Source organism: Rhea americana, unplaced genomic scaffold (assembly GCF_003343005.1).
Source record: "Rhea americana isolate MKP2758 unplaced genomic scaffold, rheAme1 scaffold_14, whole genome shotgun sequence".
NCBI lineage: Eukaryota > Metazoa > Chordata > Aves > Rheiformes > Rheidae > Rhea > Rhea americana.
The window spans coordinates 7,386,541-7,405,785 of record NW_028185483.1 but is presented as its reverse complement, the minus strand read 5'-3'; the positions used below and the strand labels follow the sequence as shown (position 1 = coordinate 7,405,785).

The 19,245-nt window shown below is 41.3% G+C and overlaps 1 protein-coding gene across 2 annotated transcripts; it reads left to right on the top strand.

The window, feature by feature from the left end:
• Nucleotides 1–7,169: 7,169 nt before the first annotated feature.
• PLSCR1 (phospholipid scramblase 1) lies at nt 7,170–18,912 on the top strand. Of its 2 annotated transcripts, XM_085298647.1 has the most exons (10): nt 7,170–7,419; nt 7,498–7,652; nt 9,988–10,036; nt 11,388–11,419; nt 13,460–13,629; nt 14,370–14,412; nt 15,480–15,700; nt 16,537–16,698; nt 17,698–17,859; nt 18,621–18,912. In XM_085298647.1, the coding sequence occupies exons 4-10, from the start codon at nt 11,407–11,409 to the stop codon at nt 18,678–18,680; spliced, it is 831 nt and encodes a 276-aa protein (XP_085154773.1). In that variant the 5' UTR covers nt 7,170–7,419; nt 7,498–7,652; nt 9,988–10,036; nt 11,388–11,406; the 3' UTR covers nt 18,681–18,912. The 2 variants fall into 2 exon arrangements, with proteins under 2 accessions (XP_085154773.1, XP_085154772.1); XM_085298646.1 differs by having other exon boundaries at nt 7,170–7,652.
• Nucleotides 18,913–19,245: the final 333 nt, after the last annotated feature.

The window sequence follows — 19,245 nt, the reverse complement described above, 5'->3', positions numbered from 1 at the left end:
AGCCTGTCAGCTACTAGCATGATGGAACTTACTTGTCCCTGTTCCACATCTAGGAAATATAATTATTTTCCTGGCAACACGCTTATTTTGCACCTCAAACTTGACACCTTCCCTCTCTGCTGTATGTGAAGAGAAGGACTATTGMAAGCGAATCCTTTTCTCTATCCCCCAGAGCCACTTGCCCTTCTAGGTTTACTTTCCAGACTGCAAACTCTGGAGAAGTGAATTGCGTTTTCTGTGGGATCGTGCGTGCTGGCACATAAGGCAAACATGCTTGTATCAGTGTTATTCTCTGTGACATGCAAACGAGTTTCCTTGATGTTAAATGCAGTTATACAGTTTGTGCTGCAAAAAGTTAATTAGCTTCTCATATACACACAYAAGTGAATTTTCTCACACGTTCATTTACTCAGTCTGAACTACCTAAGCTCTGGGTAGACACACAGCTGCTTGGGTACCGTCAGGAAGGAATATGACAGCTGATTTGATTACCTCTACTAAATTTAGCAAATTGGGGTATTGCAGACCTCTGTTTCAGGAGTTTGGGAGTAGAGGGGCATGCTCACATTTCTGGTCTTGTGTACCAAGGGATTTAGGTACCAGATTCTAGAGGATCAGAAGGTGGAAGCTGAAGTAGTAGTAAAGTAAAATCCTAAATATTATGAATTTTTGCAACATATCTAGAAAACAAGGCCAAGARTCTAAGAGTGTTTCTTTTCAGTTAAACATGATAGACCTAAATTGCTAGAAGTGTGATCCCTTTCTGACTTTTGAAGCACTTCCAGCTTCTCTTCCAGAATTTCCCTATGGCATTGATTAAATCTGCTGACTGGATGGAGAAAACAAGTTATCCACTCATGTAAAGAAAAGTCCTGGCTGCCAGTCATAGCAGCAGGGATCCTATCAGTGGTAGACAAGTAAACAAGTCAGGTATTATTCAATATGGCAAAGGCTGATAAGACTGATGCTTTACTTTGCATTGTGTGAAAGAAACAGCATTTCCCTTCTGCTATTGCAAGTGAGTAAGCAAGCCAGAGTTGGTCTGCTTTTTAGCAACATCTCTTCCTACTGAAAAATGCTTGAAAGGAAAAAGGAGAGATATGCTGCTCTCTCTGTTTTCTCTGATAAGATGAAAATGTCCTCACACAAAAGATGACAAATTCATCCCTATATCAAGAAGTCATGTTTGCTGGGCAACAGAATTCAAGTTTCTTTTTGAATGAATGTTAAACACTGTGGATCTRTAAGTAGCACACTCTTTGACATTAGGAACATCGTAATGTGACTGAGAGTTCTTCTAGGGGCTCAGCTTCACTACAGAAGTACGGCTTGGCATATTCCTGTCGTGTCATCTCTCGAAATGTATGATGCTTTAGTGCAGAGGGGCAAAATGGTGAAAGCAAGCTGGCTGGCAGCTGGGAAGATGAGGCTGTAGACTGAATTGATACTACTTGTTTCTGTCTGTCTGTCTAACAAGTTTGAGTTTACTGCAATCCAAAAAGGTTGCTGTAACTTTTCTAAATGTATAGGACAGGTTTTCAAATACTTGTTATTAGCATTGTGCATTGGGTTTTGGTGATCTTAGTGAGACTTTGCGTTGCACACAGTGCACCAAGTGACTGGGTCGGTGTGCCAGTTTGGATCAGGATGTGCTTCTGCAGCAAACCAAACAGTGCTTTGCGTGGCCAAGCTATCACAGGTCATGCTACCAGAACAGTGTGAACTGGATCCATCRCCAATGAAAGAAAACCAAAGGTGCTCTCCAGGAGTGCCCCTAGGCACTCTGCCCTTCTCCAAGGAGCATTCAGCTCCCAGAACCAGGCTAAAGGCAGCCTGAAGCAAAACCTCCTCTGCAGGCCTGTGGAGAGGACACCAGGGCCCTGCGCCCCAGTCCTGCTCTGCAGACCCGCTCCCGCAGCGCTGCGCTGCTGGCTGGCGAGGACACACCATGGCCGCACTACCCTGGCAAGAGCAGCGGAAGGCAGCCTGGGTGCAGGGTATGCTTCTGCCAGCCACAATAACAATTCTGGATTGCAATCCAGGCTTCTGCTGCGCAGCTAATCAAACCGTGGAGCGGTCTGCTTGTTTGCTTCATGCTGCGGCTGCTCTCGTGGTACGYAAGCACAAGAGGTGTTAATGCAACTGCAGAAACACGGCTTGACGCTGCACAGCAAAGCACAGGCTGACGAGCTGGATGTTGTACTTTCAGCTAAGCCACCAACTGCTCCACAGCCATCTTGACGTGCCTTGCAACGTCTTGGTGTGCCTCTTAAACTGCTAAGAGCGCTCTTCAATCATATTACAGAAACTGTGATTCAACTTAAAGCACTTTCTACCTGTCAGTGCATATGAAGTATTTTCTTATTGAATAATCTGCGAGTAAAATCCTCTACAATCCTCTGAACTTTTGTATAAGACTATTTAACAAGCATTAAGAGGCAACGTCTTAAATTTCAGCAACAACATGCAAGTAAATTCAAAGAGGCTGAGACTTTTTAAGGTAAAATGTTTCATGTTTTAGATGTCTTCCAACATTTCATCTAAAGGTAACATGATCACTTACACAAGTTCAAAGAAAATAAGTTATCAATATGCATCTCATCCCAATATTCTCACTTTCTGAACAGCTTCTGTGTTTCATCTTGAAAATGCTCTAGGATACTGAAACTTTTATGTTGCTTTTGTGAAGCCTTCAATGCTTACTATAGCTGTGTACAATCCTGGCCAAGCWAAAAGCTAGGAGAATTGGGCTAATAATTGGGCAGGTTGTAAGAGATGACAGTTGGGACAGGTTTTCATACCATTTTCTAGCATCCTGTCTTGGGGTTGCAGTGAAATTCATAATAATTTTCTGTATAATAATAATAATAAACTGTTCTTTCCTTAGGACAAGGTAATTGTGTTTCAGGGCTACCAGGAGTCCCATTGGGCACTGGCTGCCTCCTCCCTTGCCCAACAGCCCTCCTGGATTAGGATACCTAAAACAGGAAATACATTTTCTGAAATTGGCCACAAAAGATGATGCTAGTGAATGTTTACCTACCTTCTTCRTTTTTATGTTTGAGGAATTTATACAGATCACAGGATCACAAAGCTTCTCAGAAATTGAGGATAGTAGAGTGCACCAGCTGGTCAGTGGGGCACGCTGGAGTACAGCCAAAGTTAGGTTGCAAAGTGGATAGCAATAGCACATCAAGTTTACTTTTCAGTATGACATTTTCATAAGAGCTACTGGTTAATATTTGATAATGTGGTTTTTCACAACGCTGGCTTGGACAGCAGGTTGGCTTAGGGGTGACCGCCTGCCTATACAGGCTCTTCTCACCATTCCATGAACTGACTCTTTTTAAAGTTTTTTTTTTCTTACCTTCTCGCTACTTTTAACTCGGACATGACCTAGTTATTTACCTTTATTTCTTAGTTTCTTTRCTCCCAGTTGCCTCTTTGACTGTGATTCTATATTGCTAGTTTCTAGGGAATATTTCTACTTTTTTCACCTTTTTTGCTGGAATCATCTCTCTCAGCTGATCTGTAAGGTCTTCTCACTAGAGTTAGCCAAATTCTTGGTATCAAATGGTTCAATTTGTTGAAGGACAGATAAAACAGTCTGTTTTAAATTCAAAGAAATTGCAAACAGTTACAAGATGTTTAGAGAACTTAATTGTTCCTTATATTTGATAATAGATTTTTCAAAAAAACATGTACTTGTAGATTTGGGAGTTTGTTGATTTCTCTACTGTTTTGTTTCTGGGATATAATAAGAAATTGAGTAGTGTCTTATTTTTTCTGATGTTACTGGTTTCGAAACAGGTGTGAAATCAAAATACACAAACGTATGGCAAAGAGTGTATTTTGCAGCAGGTAGACAATATTCCTTTTCCCTAARTTCTTACAGGTATTCTTATTACCTCTCTTTATGAGAGTCTAGAGGACAAAAGATACCAGTGCAAAGACCTTTCACACAGCCTTGGTGCTGCTGTTCTTGTAACTCTTCTTGCTCTCCACCATCCTCAAAGCTTTTGCAAATTAGGTTTTCGTATTGACTTATCACAAGAAGTAGAGACTGTAGTTTGTGTATTGATTTTTGTTTTTTTCACCCCTTCCCCTCCAAACTACTTTGTGTCCTTCATCCACTTTGATGGAACATTTTGAYCTGCCATATGTTACGGTACCAAAGGCCTTTATGATTTGAATACTTAGACGGGGCCTAAGATCATGTTCCCCTCAACATCTTCCACATATACTGTCTACATAGCWATTGGAAAGAATGGACTCCAGTTAATTACAAATCTAATGTTAAATCTGAGATAGCCATGAATCAATTCAGAATTTTGAATATATTTGAGTAGTAGTGCCTAAAGAAAAGCTTAGATTCATCAACCCTGGATCTTCATGAATTTTTGTACGGAGTACTGTGCAGCTGGACATGCTAGTTGGTGTCCTCCATCTGTAGATCTCAATGGAAAAAWTAAAACAGTGCATAGTTAAATGCCAAATGAGTCTATCTCATTATTAAAGCAAAAATAGGTATTTAAAGATGTTCAGCTACACAAATTATTAACCTCAAAGAATATGTTACAGCTTTCATTTTCCTTAGTTAATTGGAATTGTTAATATTCAAATAGTTAAATCAACTGATAAATACCCAGTATTTTTAATTATTTTTGTATTTTATTAGAGTCAAATCCTGAAAGCTACTGTGCACTCACTTTTCTTGGAGAAGCTGTCGTGATTGGTGCTTGCTTTCTTACTGTAAGTCTCTAATTCACTTTATAACCTTTAAGCACTGAATTCTCTTCATTTGTATCTTTAAGGTATATAGCTATAACATGWTCCAAGGTGAATGGCAGTATCTTTGCACCCTGTAAGGGTGTGGGATTTGGTGAAGAGAATTTCATCTGTTGCTCTGTCTAGGTGATGGCCTTATATTTAATGCAGTATGAAATATTTCATAGTCATGCTACATTATATAAAGTCCTTCACATTGTGATCAATGGATTTTAAGAATTAGCTAGCTAGTCCTTAACACAGAAAGAGCAGGCTTTTTTTTCTCTTGTGAAAATACTATGCTTTTTTGTTTCTACTAATCTACCAGACAGGATTATATTCTTCACAGATAATAGTGCTTGTCTGAAAGCCGTCCTAAGCCCTGTGTAGTGAGAATGGATAATGAAAGAAAGGGATAGCAACAGCCCACAGGTGGAAATACCAGAAGTGTGYTTGGCTACTGTAATCAAGTACTGACAGAGCCTTATTGACAGAACAGAACTATTCTTTGCTTTATTTTATAATTCTGCTGTCCTGAAAATAAGGCTGGCACAATGCATCTCATTAGTTTTTTACCTCCACCTGATGCAGGTAAAATGAAGGCATGTAATAATATCCAAGACTTCTGAAGAATTAAAAGGATGACTTCTAACAATGGAAACAGCAATTTAGAAACGCCTAATCACTTTTCTGGCCAAAATCATTAAAGAAATTAGCAAGGAGAATTCCATATTAAATTTAAATTTTAAGAAAATATCTTGCTATTCTCTGAAATAAGAATTCCCTGTAAAGAGAATTCTGCTTTCATACAAACTAAGTTTTATACAGTGACAATTAAAGAAATCTTCCTGCCAGCYGATCCTTTTTTAATGTTTTACTAGTTTCTCTGTAAGCCAGGAACATTTTATGATTGTCAGTAACAAGCATTGCATAAGTCTATGACGATCTAAGGATCGTTATAAAATCAGGCATTTCATTCTTAGATTCATCACTAACCTATGTAATGTTGACGTTAACTGCATCTTYGATAATCTTGAACCTGAAAATATTTTGAATGTGAAACATTTTATGGCAAAATAACCCTTTTCCTAAACAGCTGAGCTGTGAGAGGTTTAATATTTCCTGTGATCCACCAACGAATGAGGTACTGTGATGAAATGTAACTGTATGCCTGTCATCTTGAAACATATCGTTAATTTTACTTAATGGAAACCTTGACGAGCCTTTGCTTTTAGGCGGTAGACTGCAAACAGAGGTGTATGATGGTTGCGGAGCCATCATATCCTGCGACAAAAAAAGGACTGCTGCATAGGTGAGCGACCTGTTGACGGCGCTCTGGTGACTTTCTGTCAGGCCTCCCCGTTCCCTTCGTCGCCATGTTGGTCCACTATAATGGATGAAGGAGAGTGATCATCACTATAAAGCCTATACGGAAACAAGAAAGCACAATAAATTTGGGGCCCCTTGTACACTATATTTGTATATAGTTAGTTTCGAAGGTAGAAGTGTTGTGTGTCCTTCTTGGACTTCAGCTTGTAGGGTTAAATTTATTATCAAAAGAGTAAAGAAATTAACAGGTGCCCCCAGTCCTAATCCCAGTTCTCACAACATATATGTCTGGATTCTGCAATACAGAATTATCCCTTTTTGTAAGACTCACGCTCAAGGTAGCCTTGTAGAGGCAAATGTTTTCAGAATAAAGAAGCTTTAGAAGTTATAGGAAGCTTTTAGAAACTTTGGACCTTTTCAGACTTAAAGTGTGTTTTTTTTTAAGAAATATGAATCTGTTGTACTCTATTTCTCCAATTACTATGTAACATTTCTTATCACAGTATTATCAGACATGATACAAAAAAATAAGGCAATCATCATTCCTCAGCTGACCTCTGTTTTCCTGCAATCTTTCAGGAATAGTGTATCAGGTAGGCATCAGTCAAAGGGTTTTCCTCTTCTAGTGTCAYATGTTTCAAAGAAACCAACGGTCCTTAGCAAAGGGGAAGCTTTTTCAGCTAGAAGATGATGGTGGAAAGATTACAGGAAGCCTGAGATACTCGCTTAGGATTATCCTTGAATAATCATGCGATGGACATTAAAAAAAATAATAATAATAATACATGGGCAGGCTTGAATCACCATGCCTCCTGGACGAAATATTGCTGCTGTTTAATTCTAGCAGTCACACTGAGCAGAGGAGCGACATTACCCCCTGAAAGCGCAAGAAAGCCGTCGCTTGAGTGTTTGCCCTTGCGTTGCACCGCCCTAAGAGCGCGGAGGCCGGCCCGGGGGGGCGGGTCCGGGGGGGGCCGGGCCGGGCCGGGCCGGGCCGGGCCGCGGCGCCTCCCTCGAGGCCGCTGCTGCGGACTGGACGCGCCCGTCGCGCCGGGCGGGACGCGCCCGCAGCGGCTCCGCCCGCCCCCCCGAGCCGGCTCTTAGCGCGGCCGCGGCGCTGGAGCGGCTCCTCTTCCGTGGGGAGCGGGTGTTTTGGCTGTAAACAGATTTTTTTTTTCTTTTTTTTTCTTTTTTTTTTAATTCCAGGTGATCCTGTTTTGTTTTTTGTTTTTTTTCCCCCTATCTTTTCTTTTTTTCCTTACAGCGCTGCTTTAATGACTAGGCAGGCCGCAAAAGGCGGTTGATGTTTTCCAGTTGGTGATTGTGAATGAAGTTAAAAACGCGTCTCCTTAGCAACAGTTACTTATTAGAGCCATCAAAATAACTCTTTTGTTTTCAAAGATCAGCTTCTGCGGAGCCTTGCACAGCGAGCGCCGGGGCAGGCTGTGCTGCGAGTCGGAGTTACAGTGGCGGTGCTGGTGTGAGCAGTGTTGGAGAGCCGTCCTCAGCGCCGTGAGCCTGCGGCGTGTCCCGCGTTCCGCATCGTCTGCAGTTCGGTTCGTTTTGCCTTCTTTATTTTTTTTCCTTCCCTCCTCCCAGCTGTCAGGTGTTGGGGACTCCCAGGTTTCAGGAGAGGTGTCCCTATGAGGGGAGGGGATACCTCGGTGCATCAGAACAAACTAATTCTTATCAGCTTACAATTCATTTAATTTCTTCTTGGAAAACTATTTAGCAGCAAACACGTGTTAGACCAGGTTTAACTTGATTTCTAAGGTGTTGGTTCCCCAACAGTCAAGATTAAAATCTACACGGCTAATGTAATGGGCCTGTAAGTGCTTTACAGCTATTTGGCTTTCTAAGTGTGTTTTACAAATCATAAACCTTCTTGGAAATTTCCTGTGTTGGTACTTACGCAACACTGCATGATGCTTGTACTCGTGCAGCTTACGTTAACATGCTCTTCGTGGTGTTTTAGTGACTTGAATGAGAAATGAAACTGTTCATCATAAATGAAATCAGACTACTTTTGCTAACAAAAGACTGGAAGCTCTGCAGTTAACTGCATGAAAACACATCTAATTTCCCTAAATTAACTACCACATATCTGCTGACAGGCATCAGGGTAAGAGCAATGTAGAAACTGAAGCTGTGCCGTGTGGCTCTGAAAACGACAGAGGAAGACCATGGCCATTCTGCGGAAAAGGAGAGCGGAGTAGGCTGGGAATGTTGTTTCTTTGCTGTTTTGTAAACTGGAACTGTTTTGTTATGATTGCATTTAGAGCTGGTATTTCCTCTACTTCCTTTCCAAAAGTTGTTGCCGTTTTTAGGTGCCTGGGCTCAGCCCCCGCTGGAGGGGAAGAGCAGCGTGCTCTGGGCATCGGGGTCCCTCTGAGGGTTATTTGCGGGCCAGATCTGCGTGGCCGGGGAGGTGGTGCGGCGGCCGGGTACACTGGCATTGGCTGAAAGGCTGCAGGCCCTCTAAGGACCTGAGAGCGAGTTTTGAGAGCAAAGAGAAGAGTTTAGGATGATGATGAGGAGGAGGAAATGGCAGTGCCAGCCCTGGACACCTGCAGCGTTTAGGGATACGAAGGATGAGACTTCTTGGTTTTAGTTCCTTTCTCCTGTGAGCAGTGCAGCGAATGAAGCACGTAGGTCTCGGATTGGTGTCAGTTTGGTATCGTGCAGCTGAGCTGCTGCCTTTGACAGTTGAAGGGCYGTGTGTGCGTGTATGGTTTCTTTAGTTTTTCATTTTCTTTCTGTATTGTAGTAACTGAGGTTAGAAGTCATGCTGCAGGGTTAAACTTGTTTTCACGAAAGATGGTCCAGCTTACGCTGGAAGYTACTGCCTTTCCCAGGCACAGCAAAGGAAGCAGGGAGGCCTCAAAAGATCCAGAGATTGTATTTCATAATTTTAGTTAACAGGCAGCTGCTTTGCATCAGTTGTCCTCGGTGGCCTCAGTGCTTCCTCCTTGCTAGCAAAATCACTTCCGCTTTTGCTTGCATTGAGCTGCTCCCGGGTATGTCCCCTCCTCCAGGGAGAGGACGGTGTGTATCTCTTGCCTATACTCTCTCCAAGGGAGTAGACTCGGAGATAGGTGCTGGTAAACGCTTTCACGTAGCCCTGCAGCAAAGCGCCYGCAGCAGCTCCTCAAGCAGCCTCGGCTGGTGGGTCGGCGCCGGGGCGACCCTGCTCTGCAGTCTCCTGGCCTGCCTGTGTGTCCTCCAGCTGGAAGGAGCTGCTCCCCATGTTTATTAAAAAATTGCTACTAGAAACCTAGCAGTTTGTAGAGTCGCTTTTTACTGAACTGCTAGATGAAAATGTGGATTTCAAATTACTGGTCTTGCATTGCTTTGTGTGGCTGAAGCAGCTGGAACCTGCACGTACCTGAAGGGATCAGCCTGCCCGTTGTCTGCTTGTCTTTTCTTGGCTGTAGGTTTCATCAGGTGGGAACTTCCTCTTGCGTGATAGTGTGCCCCAGCAAGCTGCTGAGCTTATAATGGCTGAAAAAAGTGAGCTTTTGTTTCACCTCTTTCTGTGTCCTCAGAATTTTTTATTTCATAATCTGTGTTAATTATCCACACAAAGCAGGGTGTTGCTGGTGATATTTTTCTTTGTAACTGAATTGSAGGCAGCAAAAGGAGTCAAGCAGAGGCAAATGCTTTTATTAAAAGTAACCTTAACTATCCCCTTCGGTGACATCTCCGGTGGCATGGGAGCTGAACTCTGTAAAAGCTTTGCTCTTCTAGGCAGTGTATCTCAATATTTTCTGTACCATAGATTCCACAGAAGAGTCTATGTGTGGCTGTGGGAGAAAAGTGATGATTCTGGGCTACTMTACAGCCTTTCTGTTAAATAAATCGTATGAATTATTTCTGTCTCTACTTTTCCAGGTCTACCAGAGGATGCAGCTGTGATTCTTTGTATTTCACTGGATTTCTGGTGAGTGGAACTTCTTGTGGTATAAACTGACCAACTGACCTTTTAATAGTTTAAATAACTTTTTTTAAACACTCTAAATTTGTTCTGTTCCTACTAGTACTTTTGTCAACTTACTTACAACAATATACTATAATCTTATATTAATCCTATCATTCCATATAGTCAACTGTGAGAATACTTAAGTTATGTAGTTTGAATGTCCTCATTCAGATTTTTTTTTCTTTTTAWATTAGAGGTTTAAACTATTTCTCATTACTTTTGTTTTTCAACCTGCATTTCTCTGGGGACCAGAATCCAATTACAATACGTGAAACAGCATGCTGTCTTTGTAAATAAGGTATGCTAATGCAGAAGTGAAAAGTATATTGGAAAAAGAGCACTTTAAATCTAATTTATTAAACAAAGAGGATGTTTTGTACAAGACAAACTGAACTGGATGCCATATCATTCCAGAAYCATTAAACATCCTGCTTTGATACCTGTTTTTATTCATGGAATGAAAAGCAGGAAGGAACTGTTTTCAGTTTCAATTTTATTCTCAGCTTTAAACGAACATCTTCTCTAAACTGAACTAGTTGAAGGTTGAGAGCTGCATAAACAGACAATTAGTTCCTATTAGAAACTATTGTTATTTTCTGCTATTAATAGATGGTTAAGAGTTCATATATATTGTTTAAGGAATTTAACCAAATTTAAGTACCTTCTCTTTAAAGAATGATTCAATTTATTTTTRAAGCTTTTGATTCTGTAAAGAAGAGCTCCTATATTGTTCTTTTTAATATTTGCTACTTACGGATCTCTAAACCAACCATTTTGGACCTCTTTCCTTAGCAAATGTTGCTACCATTGCCTTCTTTCTCTAATAATCCCAGAGACAAAAAGTAGTATACCTCAAAGTTGATGATCAATCAAGATGATCAGTAAATGTTCTTTATGTTTTTTTTAACTCCTTTGGCAATCCTGGAAGAGTAGAAAAAAAGATAAGCAGTGAGTGTTTTTATTCATGGGATATACTGCTKCAAAAGTGGACTATCATAAAGAAGGACTAAAAGAGGGTAGCATGGTGTCTCAGCTGCTCTAAGATTTACTGATGCTTTCCCCTGACTTGAGGATGATTCCAGGTACTCAAAACATGAATGCAGGTATAGATAATTCAGGCTCTTTTTTTGTAATAGAGGCATAGCTTAGAAGGAAGCCGAGACACTTAATTATTTTAGCTTGTGTTTGTAGTCCAGCTGTCCCATGCAATTTAGGCATGCGGTCATCTTTTACCACCAATAAATAGAGAACTCTGAATGACTTTTGCATTAAATTATATATTCTAAATGCATGAAATTAAAATGTTTTGCAGAGTAATTATAAGCGGATCTATGGAAGTGAAAGGTGAGTAAAATATTGATCAAATGTTGTCTTTTGTTAATATCAAAGATAATATGGGTCACTTAAAGTTGTTCAAGCCATACTAGCTTAATTTCTTTTTAGTTTTAGTTTTTGGGTTTAATTTTTTACCATCTAATTTTGTGAATGTCCTCTGAATGCTTGACAAGAGTCRCCTGGCATGAGCCAAGCTTAAGATTGAGCAAGTTTGTTAGGGAGTTGTTACTGCTGCAGAACAATTAATATTTTTGCTGATGGTCAGATTTATTTATTAAAGTGACACTTCAATTTTTTGCTTTATTTTTTTCTAGAAATTCAGAGCTGAAAAAAAACATTTGTTTTCACCTCATTGTACTGCTGGTCACATGTATTATGTTTTTCTCTTCTGCTCTGTTGCTGTACCTTATGTGTAGTTGTGCACCRTACTCTCTCTCACCTTCATTCCTCCCTTAACTTGCTTTCTGCTCCAGATTTGAAATGAAGGACTTGTAAATAGTCTCTCATGTTTTGGCAACAAGTTAAATTTTAAAGAACCAAATCACAATGAGCAAATAGTTAACAATAAGGCTCAAAGCACAGGTTATATATAAAAATGCAAAATGTTTGGCCTAAATTACCCTTCTGTTCATAAATGAAATCTTGTGTGTCTCATGGCAAACAAAACATGGTCTGTAAACAGAGTTAACCTTCAGCAGTGAGTGAGCATGTGCTGTGAAGATCGGAGAGTATTTTTGGTTTTGAACAATTGCACGAACACAAAAATGATAGTTGATTTTTGTTCAAAGTCTGTGATCAGACATAAAAGCGACTTTTGTCAGCGGGGATTCCTGTCTGGGGTGAGCGATCATGCTATCTGAGAGCTTCATGCTAGAGCTGTGTACATTGCCCGGGGCACTGCCCCACTCTTGGCCACAGTGTGATGTTTCACGTGCATGAGTCCGGGTTTTGCAACGGTACACAACATTGGTGCTGAACTGATTTGGGCTAAAGATAAGTCTGCAGGTCAGCATCTCTTGAACTATTTGTCCTTGTAGAGCTCTGCAAAAATTCTCCTTGTGACTTCTGTATCATGCTTGCTTCTGAGTAAAATATAAAATTCTTCACCACCAAATTGAAGGTGGTCTTTACCTACCGTAAAAGTATTATAATTCGTGTCTTTTAACTTTTATTTACGACTTCAGCAATTTGTGCTACAAGATCGTAAAGCTTCTCTGTAATAAAAGCACTGTTGCTAGCGGACCTTGCTCTGATCAGGCAGCCGGCGCATCCCAGTTCAGCAGCCGGCGCATCCCAGTTCAGCAGCCGGGTTTCCCAGCAGCAAGGCCTGTGCGTGCCATCTAGTGGGGCTGCTGGGCACTGAGACACCGAAGGGCTTCGCGTGAGCTTGCAGTTCCCGTGGAATAACTGGCACGTAGAGATACACGGAGATGTCTGACTTGTCATTCATATAATAATGATATGTYTCCTTCCTTACTGGGCACTTCCATACAGGAACTACAGGTTTCCTGAGTGTTGAAAGAGAAAACATTAAACAAATGGACAGGTGCAGTTCATAGACCACACTCATTTGATATGAAAGCTCAGATTAACCTTGCTAAAAGGACATTCCTATTTAATAAGTAGAAGATACAATTACAGGAAAACTTTGTCTTAAAATTCCTTATTTGATTAACTGGTAAACTGTAAATGCCACCACTTTTCCCATGTTTGGAAGTATTCCGTCTTCTCTACTTAGAATTAACCTTTGCTATTTGTTTCTGACACCTTCATTATTTGTTTTTAACTTTTGAATTGTCCATCTTTGTGTACATGAAATTTCTGCTATGTGTAGAATGGCACATTTATTTCATTTGTTTTACTCCGGAGGGATTAAGCATCCCAGTGCAGTGTGCCATTCTTTATGAAAGTTGGGGTGTTTGTAACTGAAATATACTGTAGCTATAAGGATCGTCCTAGTTCAGAAAAGCAAACAGATAGATCTTTTGAAGGTTTATGGTGTGGTTCTAGTGTCCGAGATGTATATTTGCTTTTCTCCTAACAACTAAGGTGCTCCGGGAGTGGGGAGCTACGGATTTCAGGGATATGCCGTGGGAGTCCCAGGCAATSTTGCAGGGCCACCCGCCCAGAATCAGCCTCCTGGGGCCGGGGGGGCAATCTGGATGCCTGCCCCTCCTCCTCCTCTCTACTGCCCCCCTGGACTGGAATACCTCACCCAGGTACCTGCAACACTTGCTCCCCCCTGCCCCTGTTCACCTGACGTAGCACGAGCAGACTGCGTTTGATGGGAGGGAAAAGGCTCAAACTCGCATCTGGCGTTACTGTGGCTGAATAACGTTACTGCTTTGGGGCTACCCAGGGAGGCCTTTTGCTGCGGTGCTGACGCAGTTTGAGCGTGGACGTGCTTGTTGGGACCGGGCCGCTTCGCGGAGCGTTCTCTCGCCGAGCGAGATGCCAGATCGCAGACTGGGGGCACCGTGCGTCGTGCCTCTTTACCATGTTGTAAAGCTACCGTGTGTGAGACGTAGTGCAGTTTGGCAAGCTGCGTACAATATATGCGTATAATTTGGGCACCTGCAGCACATTAGAGGCGCTTAATTTTCTACATGATGCTTTCTGAGCACCTCTTTGTAATGTTTTTGGAGAGACGCCACAAATGCAGGGAGCACTGTAGCGAAGCCTTGTGCGCTTCAACAAGACCGCACTGGGTACGGCTTCTGCCTTCTGCTCTAGCGTCCTGAAATACCGACCGGTCTGTTAAGCTGACAGAGTGCAGGACTTCGACAGGACGGGGGAATGTCGGCCACTTCCACAGCTTTGCTGGTAGACGATCTAGCCTTAGCGTAATACACTGATCCATCAAATTGCATTCTGCAATGAAAAAATACAATGCTGCTAAAAGTAGGTCTCTCTTAGTTGCAACTCATTAACTATTAATTTTTCTTTGTGTTTCAACCAGATTGACCAGCTATTAATTCATCAGCAGATTGAACTTCTTGAGAGTAAGTGGCAAGTGTTTCTAGGGGAGAAATGTTTAAATGTGGGAGTCACAAGGACTGTAACGTTTAGACTTCCTTTGACATTGCTTGTTAAAGGTGGAGCCCTTTATGGATATCCACTTCTCTCTTTCCTGCCTCCCTTATCTGTTTCAGTCTCCTTAGAAACTTGTGGAGGAGTGGAAGGAARGAGAAAACAGGAGGGGTAGAAGATTTTAAATTTATTCTTTATTTTAWAAGATAYGTGRGAACGTGACTGAATAATYTTTGTGGCTAGTTATAGCTGAAGTAGTAAATCTCCTATGTTACCAGTTCATATGATTTCTGYGTGTCTTTCCTCCCTCTTTAAAAATCATCTTTTTCTGTCCTCTCTTATTCCACGTATTCCCATAGATTGGCATGTTGCTCTGATTTGSAGACAGTTTTTCCTATTTGAACTTAAACTGCATTCCTTCTGCTCCCTCATTCTGTTCGCTTTAAGAATGTTAGTCATGTTAACAGTGGTTTCTCAAATAGAAGAAATAAAATGAAACGTCCATCTCAACTGACACCTGACTCTTCCCGTAATGCTTGCAGTACACGTGAGAAATTAATCAAAATTTGTGTCCTGGCCTTTGTTGTTTTCTATTTTTGTTGCTGTGTATCTTGACCCCTACGTTTTTTGTGGTCTTCTGATTCTGAACAGTATTTATGCCCTCTAGAGTCCTTTTCTTCACCAAAAAACCTATCAGTTTCTTTAATTCTTATATCTTCAGCTCTTCCTAGGAATCTTATTTGCTGTGTTACTCGGATCTGTTTCGCTTGCTCTGGTAGCCGGTTTGTGTGTCGGGTAGGAGGTGGAACATCTCCGTGCTCTTCCCGTCTTGCCAGCCTCGTGTTGGTTTGTACCCTCTGAGCTTCCCTGTAAGGCCGCCTTGCCTGACGGTGGCCCCACCGCCTCCCTTTGTCAGTGCGTCTCTTTGGCAGACGTTCAGGAAGAGGTCTGGCTTCCTTGGGAATTAATGCTGCTTTTCCTTGTCTGTTGTTTGCACAGACAGATGTCAGAAATTAACAGTTCTGTTACTAACTTTCAGTTATTACTGGCTTTGAAACAAACAACAAATACGAAATCAAGAACACGTTGGGGCAAAGGGTTTACTTCGCAGCAGAGGACACTGACTGCTGCACCAGGATTTGTTGCGGGCCGTCACGACCTTTCAGCATTCACGTTATTGATAATCTGGGCCACGAGGTGATATCTTTGCAGAGACCTCTCAGGTGTTCTTCATGCTGTTTCCCTTGCTGCTTACAGGAGGTGAGTTGCTCCCTTACACCTTCTTCCCTCCCACGGGGTGCAGGTGCTGTGTACAGTTCTAAAATTGAATTTTCTCAAATCAGGAGGTGAGGTGGAACAGCTCAAGTTTTCTCTATCAGTTGTAGGAAGAGAGATCTGTGAGATTTCTGCGTGGAGTCTCTTTGTTCCGGGAAGGTCAGTTTGGGCTGCAACACATAGATTCACTCTTGCCACTCCTGATTATGAAAATGACAGTCTTGATTCAGCARCATTTCAGGGAACTGGTGGCTTGTGCTGAAATCTGCACTAGTGGTGTAAAAGGTTTYACCCCCTTGTGGGGTAAAAGTTACACAACAGCTTTCATGAACTAACAGCTGGAGTTTTCCCTACAATGCTGTGAAAGCTGCAACTAAATCCAACACGGCATGAAGAGTTTAAAATATTAGTAACTGTGATGTGATGCAATTCCTGAAATCATTCTGAAATCAAGCCTACCCACAGTTCTTAGCAGAGAATTTATAGTAGGTGGGTTCTGCTGCCTTGTCAGATGTCTTCTGTTCATGCTTTCAGGWTGCCCAAAGCTGCCTCTTCACTAGACTTTCTGATCTTTACACTGTAGATATATAGCCTGTATGAACCACATGGAGTATATTGTTGTTTGCAGTGAAGGCAAAAATTGCTTATTGAATTTGCAATTTGTGTGGAGTTTTCTGAAAAAGTTCACAGAAAACCCCATGCAGCTTCATAGAGGATTGTCATGGAAAAGAAGTTGTGTATGGTTTGTGGGTGTGTGCGCCTAACAAGTGTGTATCAAAATGTGATCTGTTTTATATGGGAATTTTCTTTTTCTTATGAAGMTGGAAGTTCAGGCCCCTCCAGGAACACCAGTGGGTTATGTTGTCCAGAACTGGCATCCCTGCCTGCCTAAGTTTACCATTCAAGATGAGAAAAGAATGGATATACTGAAAATCATTGGCCCGTGTGTTGTCTGCAGCTGTTGTGAGGATATTAATTTTGAGGTAAGCAGTGCTAAAAATGGTTAGTATTTATCTTCTTTCAGATAGTAGTTTGATATTTGCAACCAGTTGCTCCACTTATTGCCTGTGAACTGAACTGTAGTACGTGTTAAGTAGTATATAATCCAATAATGTTACAATAATCAATTCACTTCTCTAGATACTAGATTACTCTAGATAAAAAAGTCAAACTTCCAGAAATGCCAACTTAAATACACTTATCAGTGATCAGTGCAATTGATTCCCTGTGGTTGCACACAGTTGTCTTAACTGGCATATGTAGTAGCAAAATCTTTTCTGAATCTATTATATTAGTCTCTAACAAAAAATATTGTTCTCTGATGTACCGCATGCTTATTAAAATGACTTTCTACAACCAGTGTGTCAGTCATTTAATAATCATTGAATAACCAAGTAAATCAATGTTATTTAGACCTAAGACATAGATTTGAATGATTTAGGGTTACAACACTGTTTCACTTAGAAATAAGTGATTAATACCTTGTTACTTTCATACATGTGAACTGAGAGACACACCAGTCTAAAACTTAATATTTAAAATGATGTTGCAAACACTTGCTAAAGCAAACCTAGTAGCATTTTATTTAGGAGCATACTGTGGCCCAGAGCACTGGATTCAACTTCGGGGAACACTGTGTTGACAAAGGGCTAATCTGTGCTTTGGAACAGCAGGATGTCATTTGTTTAATTTTCACTTGAATGGTTCCTGACACATGGCAGAAGAAACCGGAATCCGTTACCCTGGCGAACCGACAACGCTTCCAGTCGAGTGTGTGTGCGCACATGTGGGGGAACTGTCTTCCAGCCCCATTAAAACACTGAATTGTGCGCTCAGGTTTAGAATTAGGGGCATGTTCATGCTACGTAAGACTGCTTTAATTCAAATAACACAATTTGAAGCTTTCAGAGGGATGTGTAATGAAAAGGACTATTGTGAAGGACAGATTTGACTTTTTAAAATTTTGTTTTATTTTAAACTAGGTGAAGTCCATTGATGAAACTTGTACTGTTGGGAGGATTTCTAAGCAGTGGACTGGATTTGTGAGAGAAGCATTTACAGATGCAGATAATTTTGGTATCACGTTCCCAATGGACCTTGATGTAAAAATGAAAGCTGTCATGATGGGTGCTTGCTTCCTTATCGTAAGTCTATAATTCACTAATACTTGAACATGCACTGACTTCATCTCAGTGCTCAAGTTGTGCTGGTAAAGGATTGACCCTGGGTTCCTCGAAGCGAGTGAGAGCTGCTTGTTAACTGTGTGTGTSTAAAGCTAGCCTTCGAGGGGCTGCAAAAAAAAAATATTTCAGATAATAAGCTTATTCTGTACTGCATCAAGTGCTGGCTAACTGTATTTAAGAACAGGTTCATATTTGCAGAGATTGAGAAACCTCGTTAAAGGGGGGAGGCATTGGGTGTTGCCTCCAAAGGGGCAGGTGCTGCGCTCGTGTTGGCGGAGGGGGAGGACGAGGGCAACCGCGTGTGACCCATAGCGCTAGCAAACCCGAGCAAGCCAGAGCTGCAGACACGGAAACGGGGCTCTTAAACATAMACTGCAGACAGAGACCGTTAACGATAGGCTCTGTTTTGAGGTAAAAACAAAGAGACTGAGGCAGGGTCAAACACAGCCAGGACAGGAATGCTAAGTAAGCATAGCTTCTGCCAGCTGTAATTTAAAGTTTCCGTATTTGTGTTTCACTGCCTCTTCCCGTGGGCGTCCTGTCGYCCGTACATGAGACCCAGCTGATGGAGGGTGGGGAAAGGTGCCCCCMGCTCCCTCTCGTCGCCTGAGGTTTTTGAGGGGGAAATGCTTTGAACGCCCTATAGGGCGGCAGGGAGGACTCTCAGCTGTGAACCACGTCTAAGAAATACTGAGTTTGTTTGCTTTTTGTTTTCTTCTTAGGATTTCATGTTTTTCGAACACGGTACAGATAACAAACAGCGAGCAGGAGTGTGGCAATGAAATCCAGAACTTTTTGTTTAAAAAGACGATGTCGAAAAGTGGCTCAACTTTCCTGTGGATTATAAAGCTGCAGTGAGAACGTGAGAAAYGTAGATCTTGTTCTGGAAGCTGTATTAAACAGCTGTATAGTCTAGCTTCTATTTTTGTAATTTTATGAAATTATTTGCAATATCTGAATTAGAACCTTTTGTACAGATCAATAATATAATTTATAAAAACATATAACAATCTTTTTTCAATGTACTAGTCTTGTGCACTTTTATGGAAGTATTCCCCATTTTTAAGAGTTAAATAACTGTGTTCAATACAATAACATAAACAGTAAGCCAAAGAAGAGATTCTGATTTTTTCCTGTGGCTCCTTCTTTGATATTTTTGCCTCCAGTGTTCACATTCTGATATTTACCACTTCTTACCAAATATGTATGTTCCAAAAAAGAAGAAAAAGTGATAAAATGAACTATCAGAAATCACTCTCAAATTGTCTTAATCTGCTGTAAAATATGACTTCTTTAGTGTAACTTAGTTGCATGGTTTTTGTTTTTTGGGGGGTTTTCTGTCTGAAA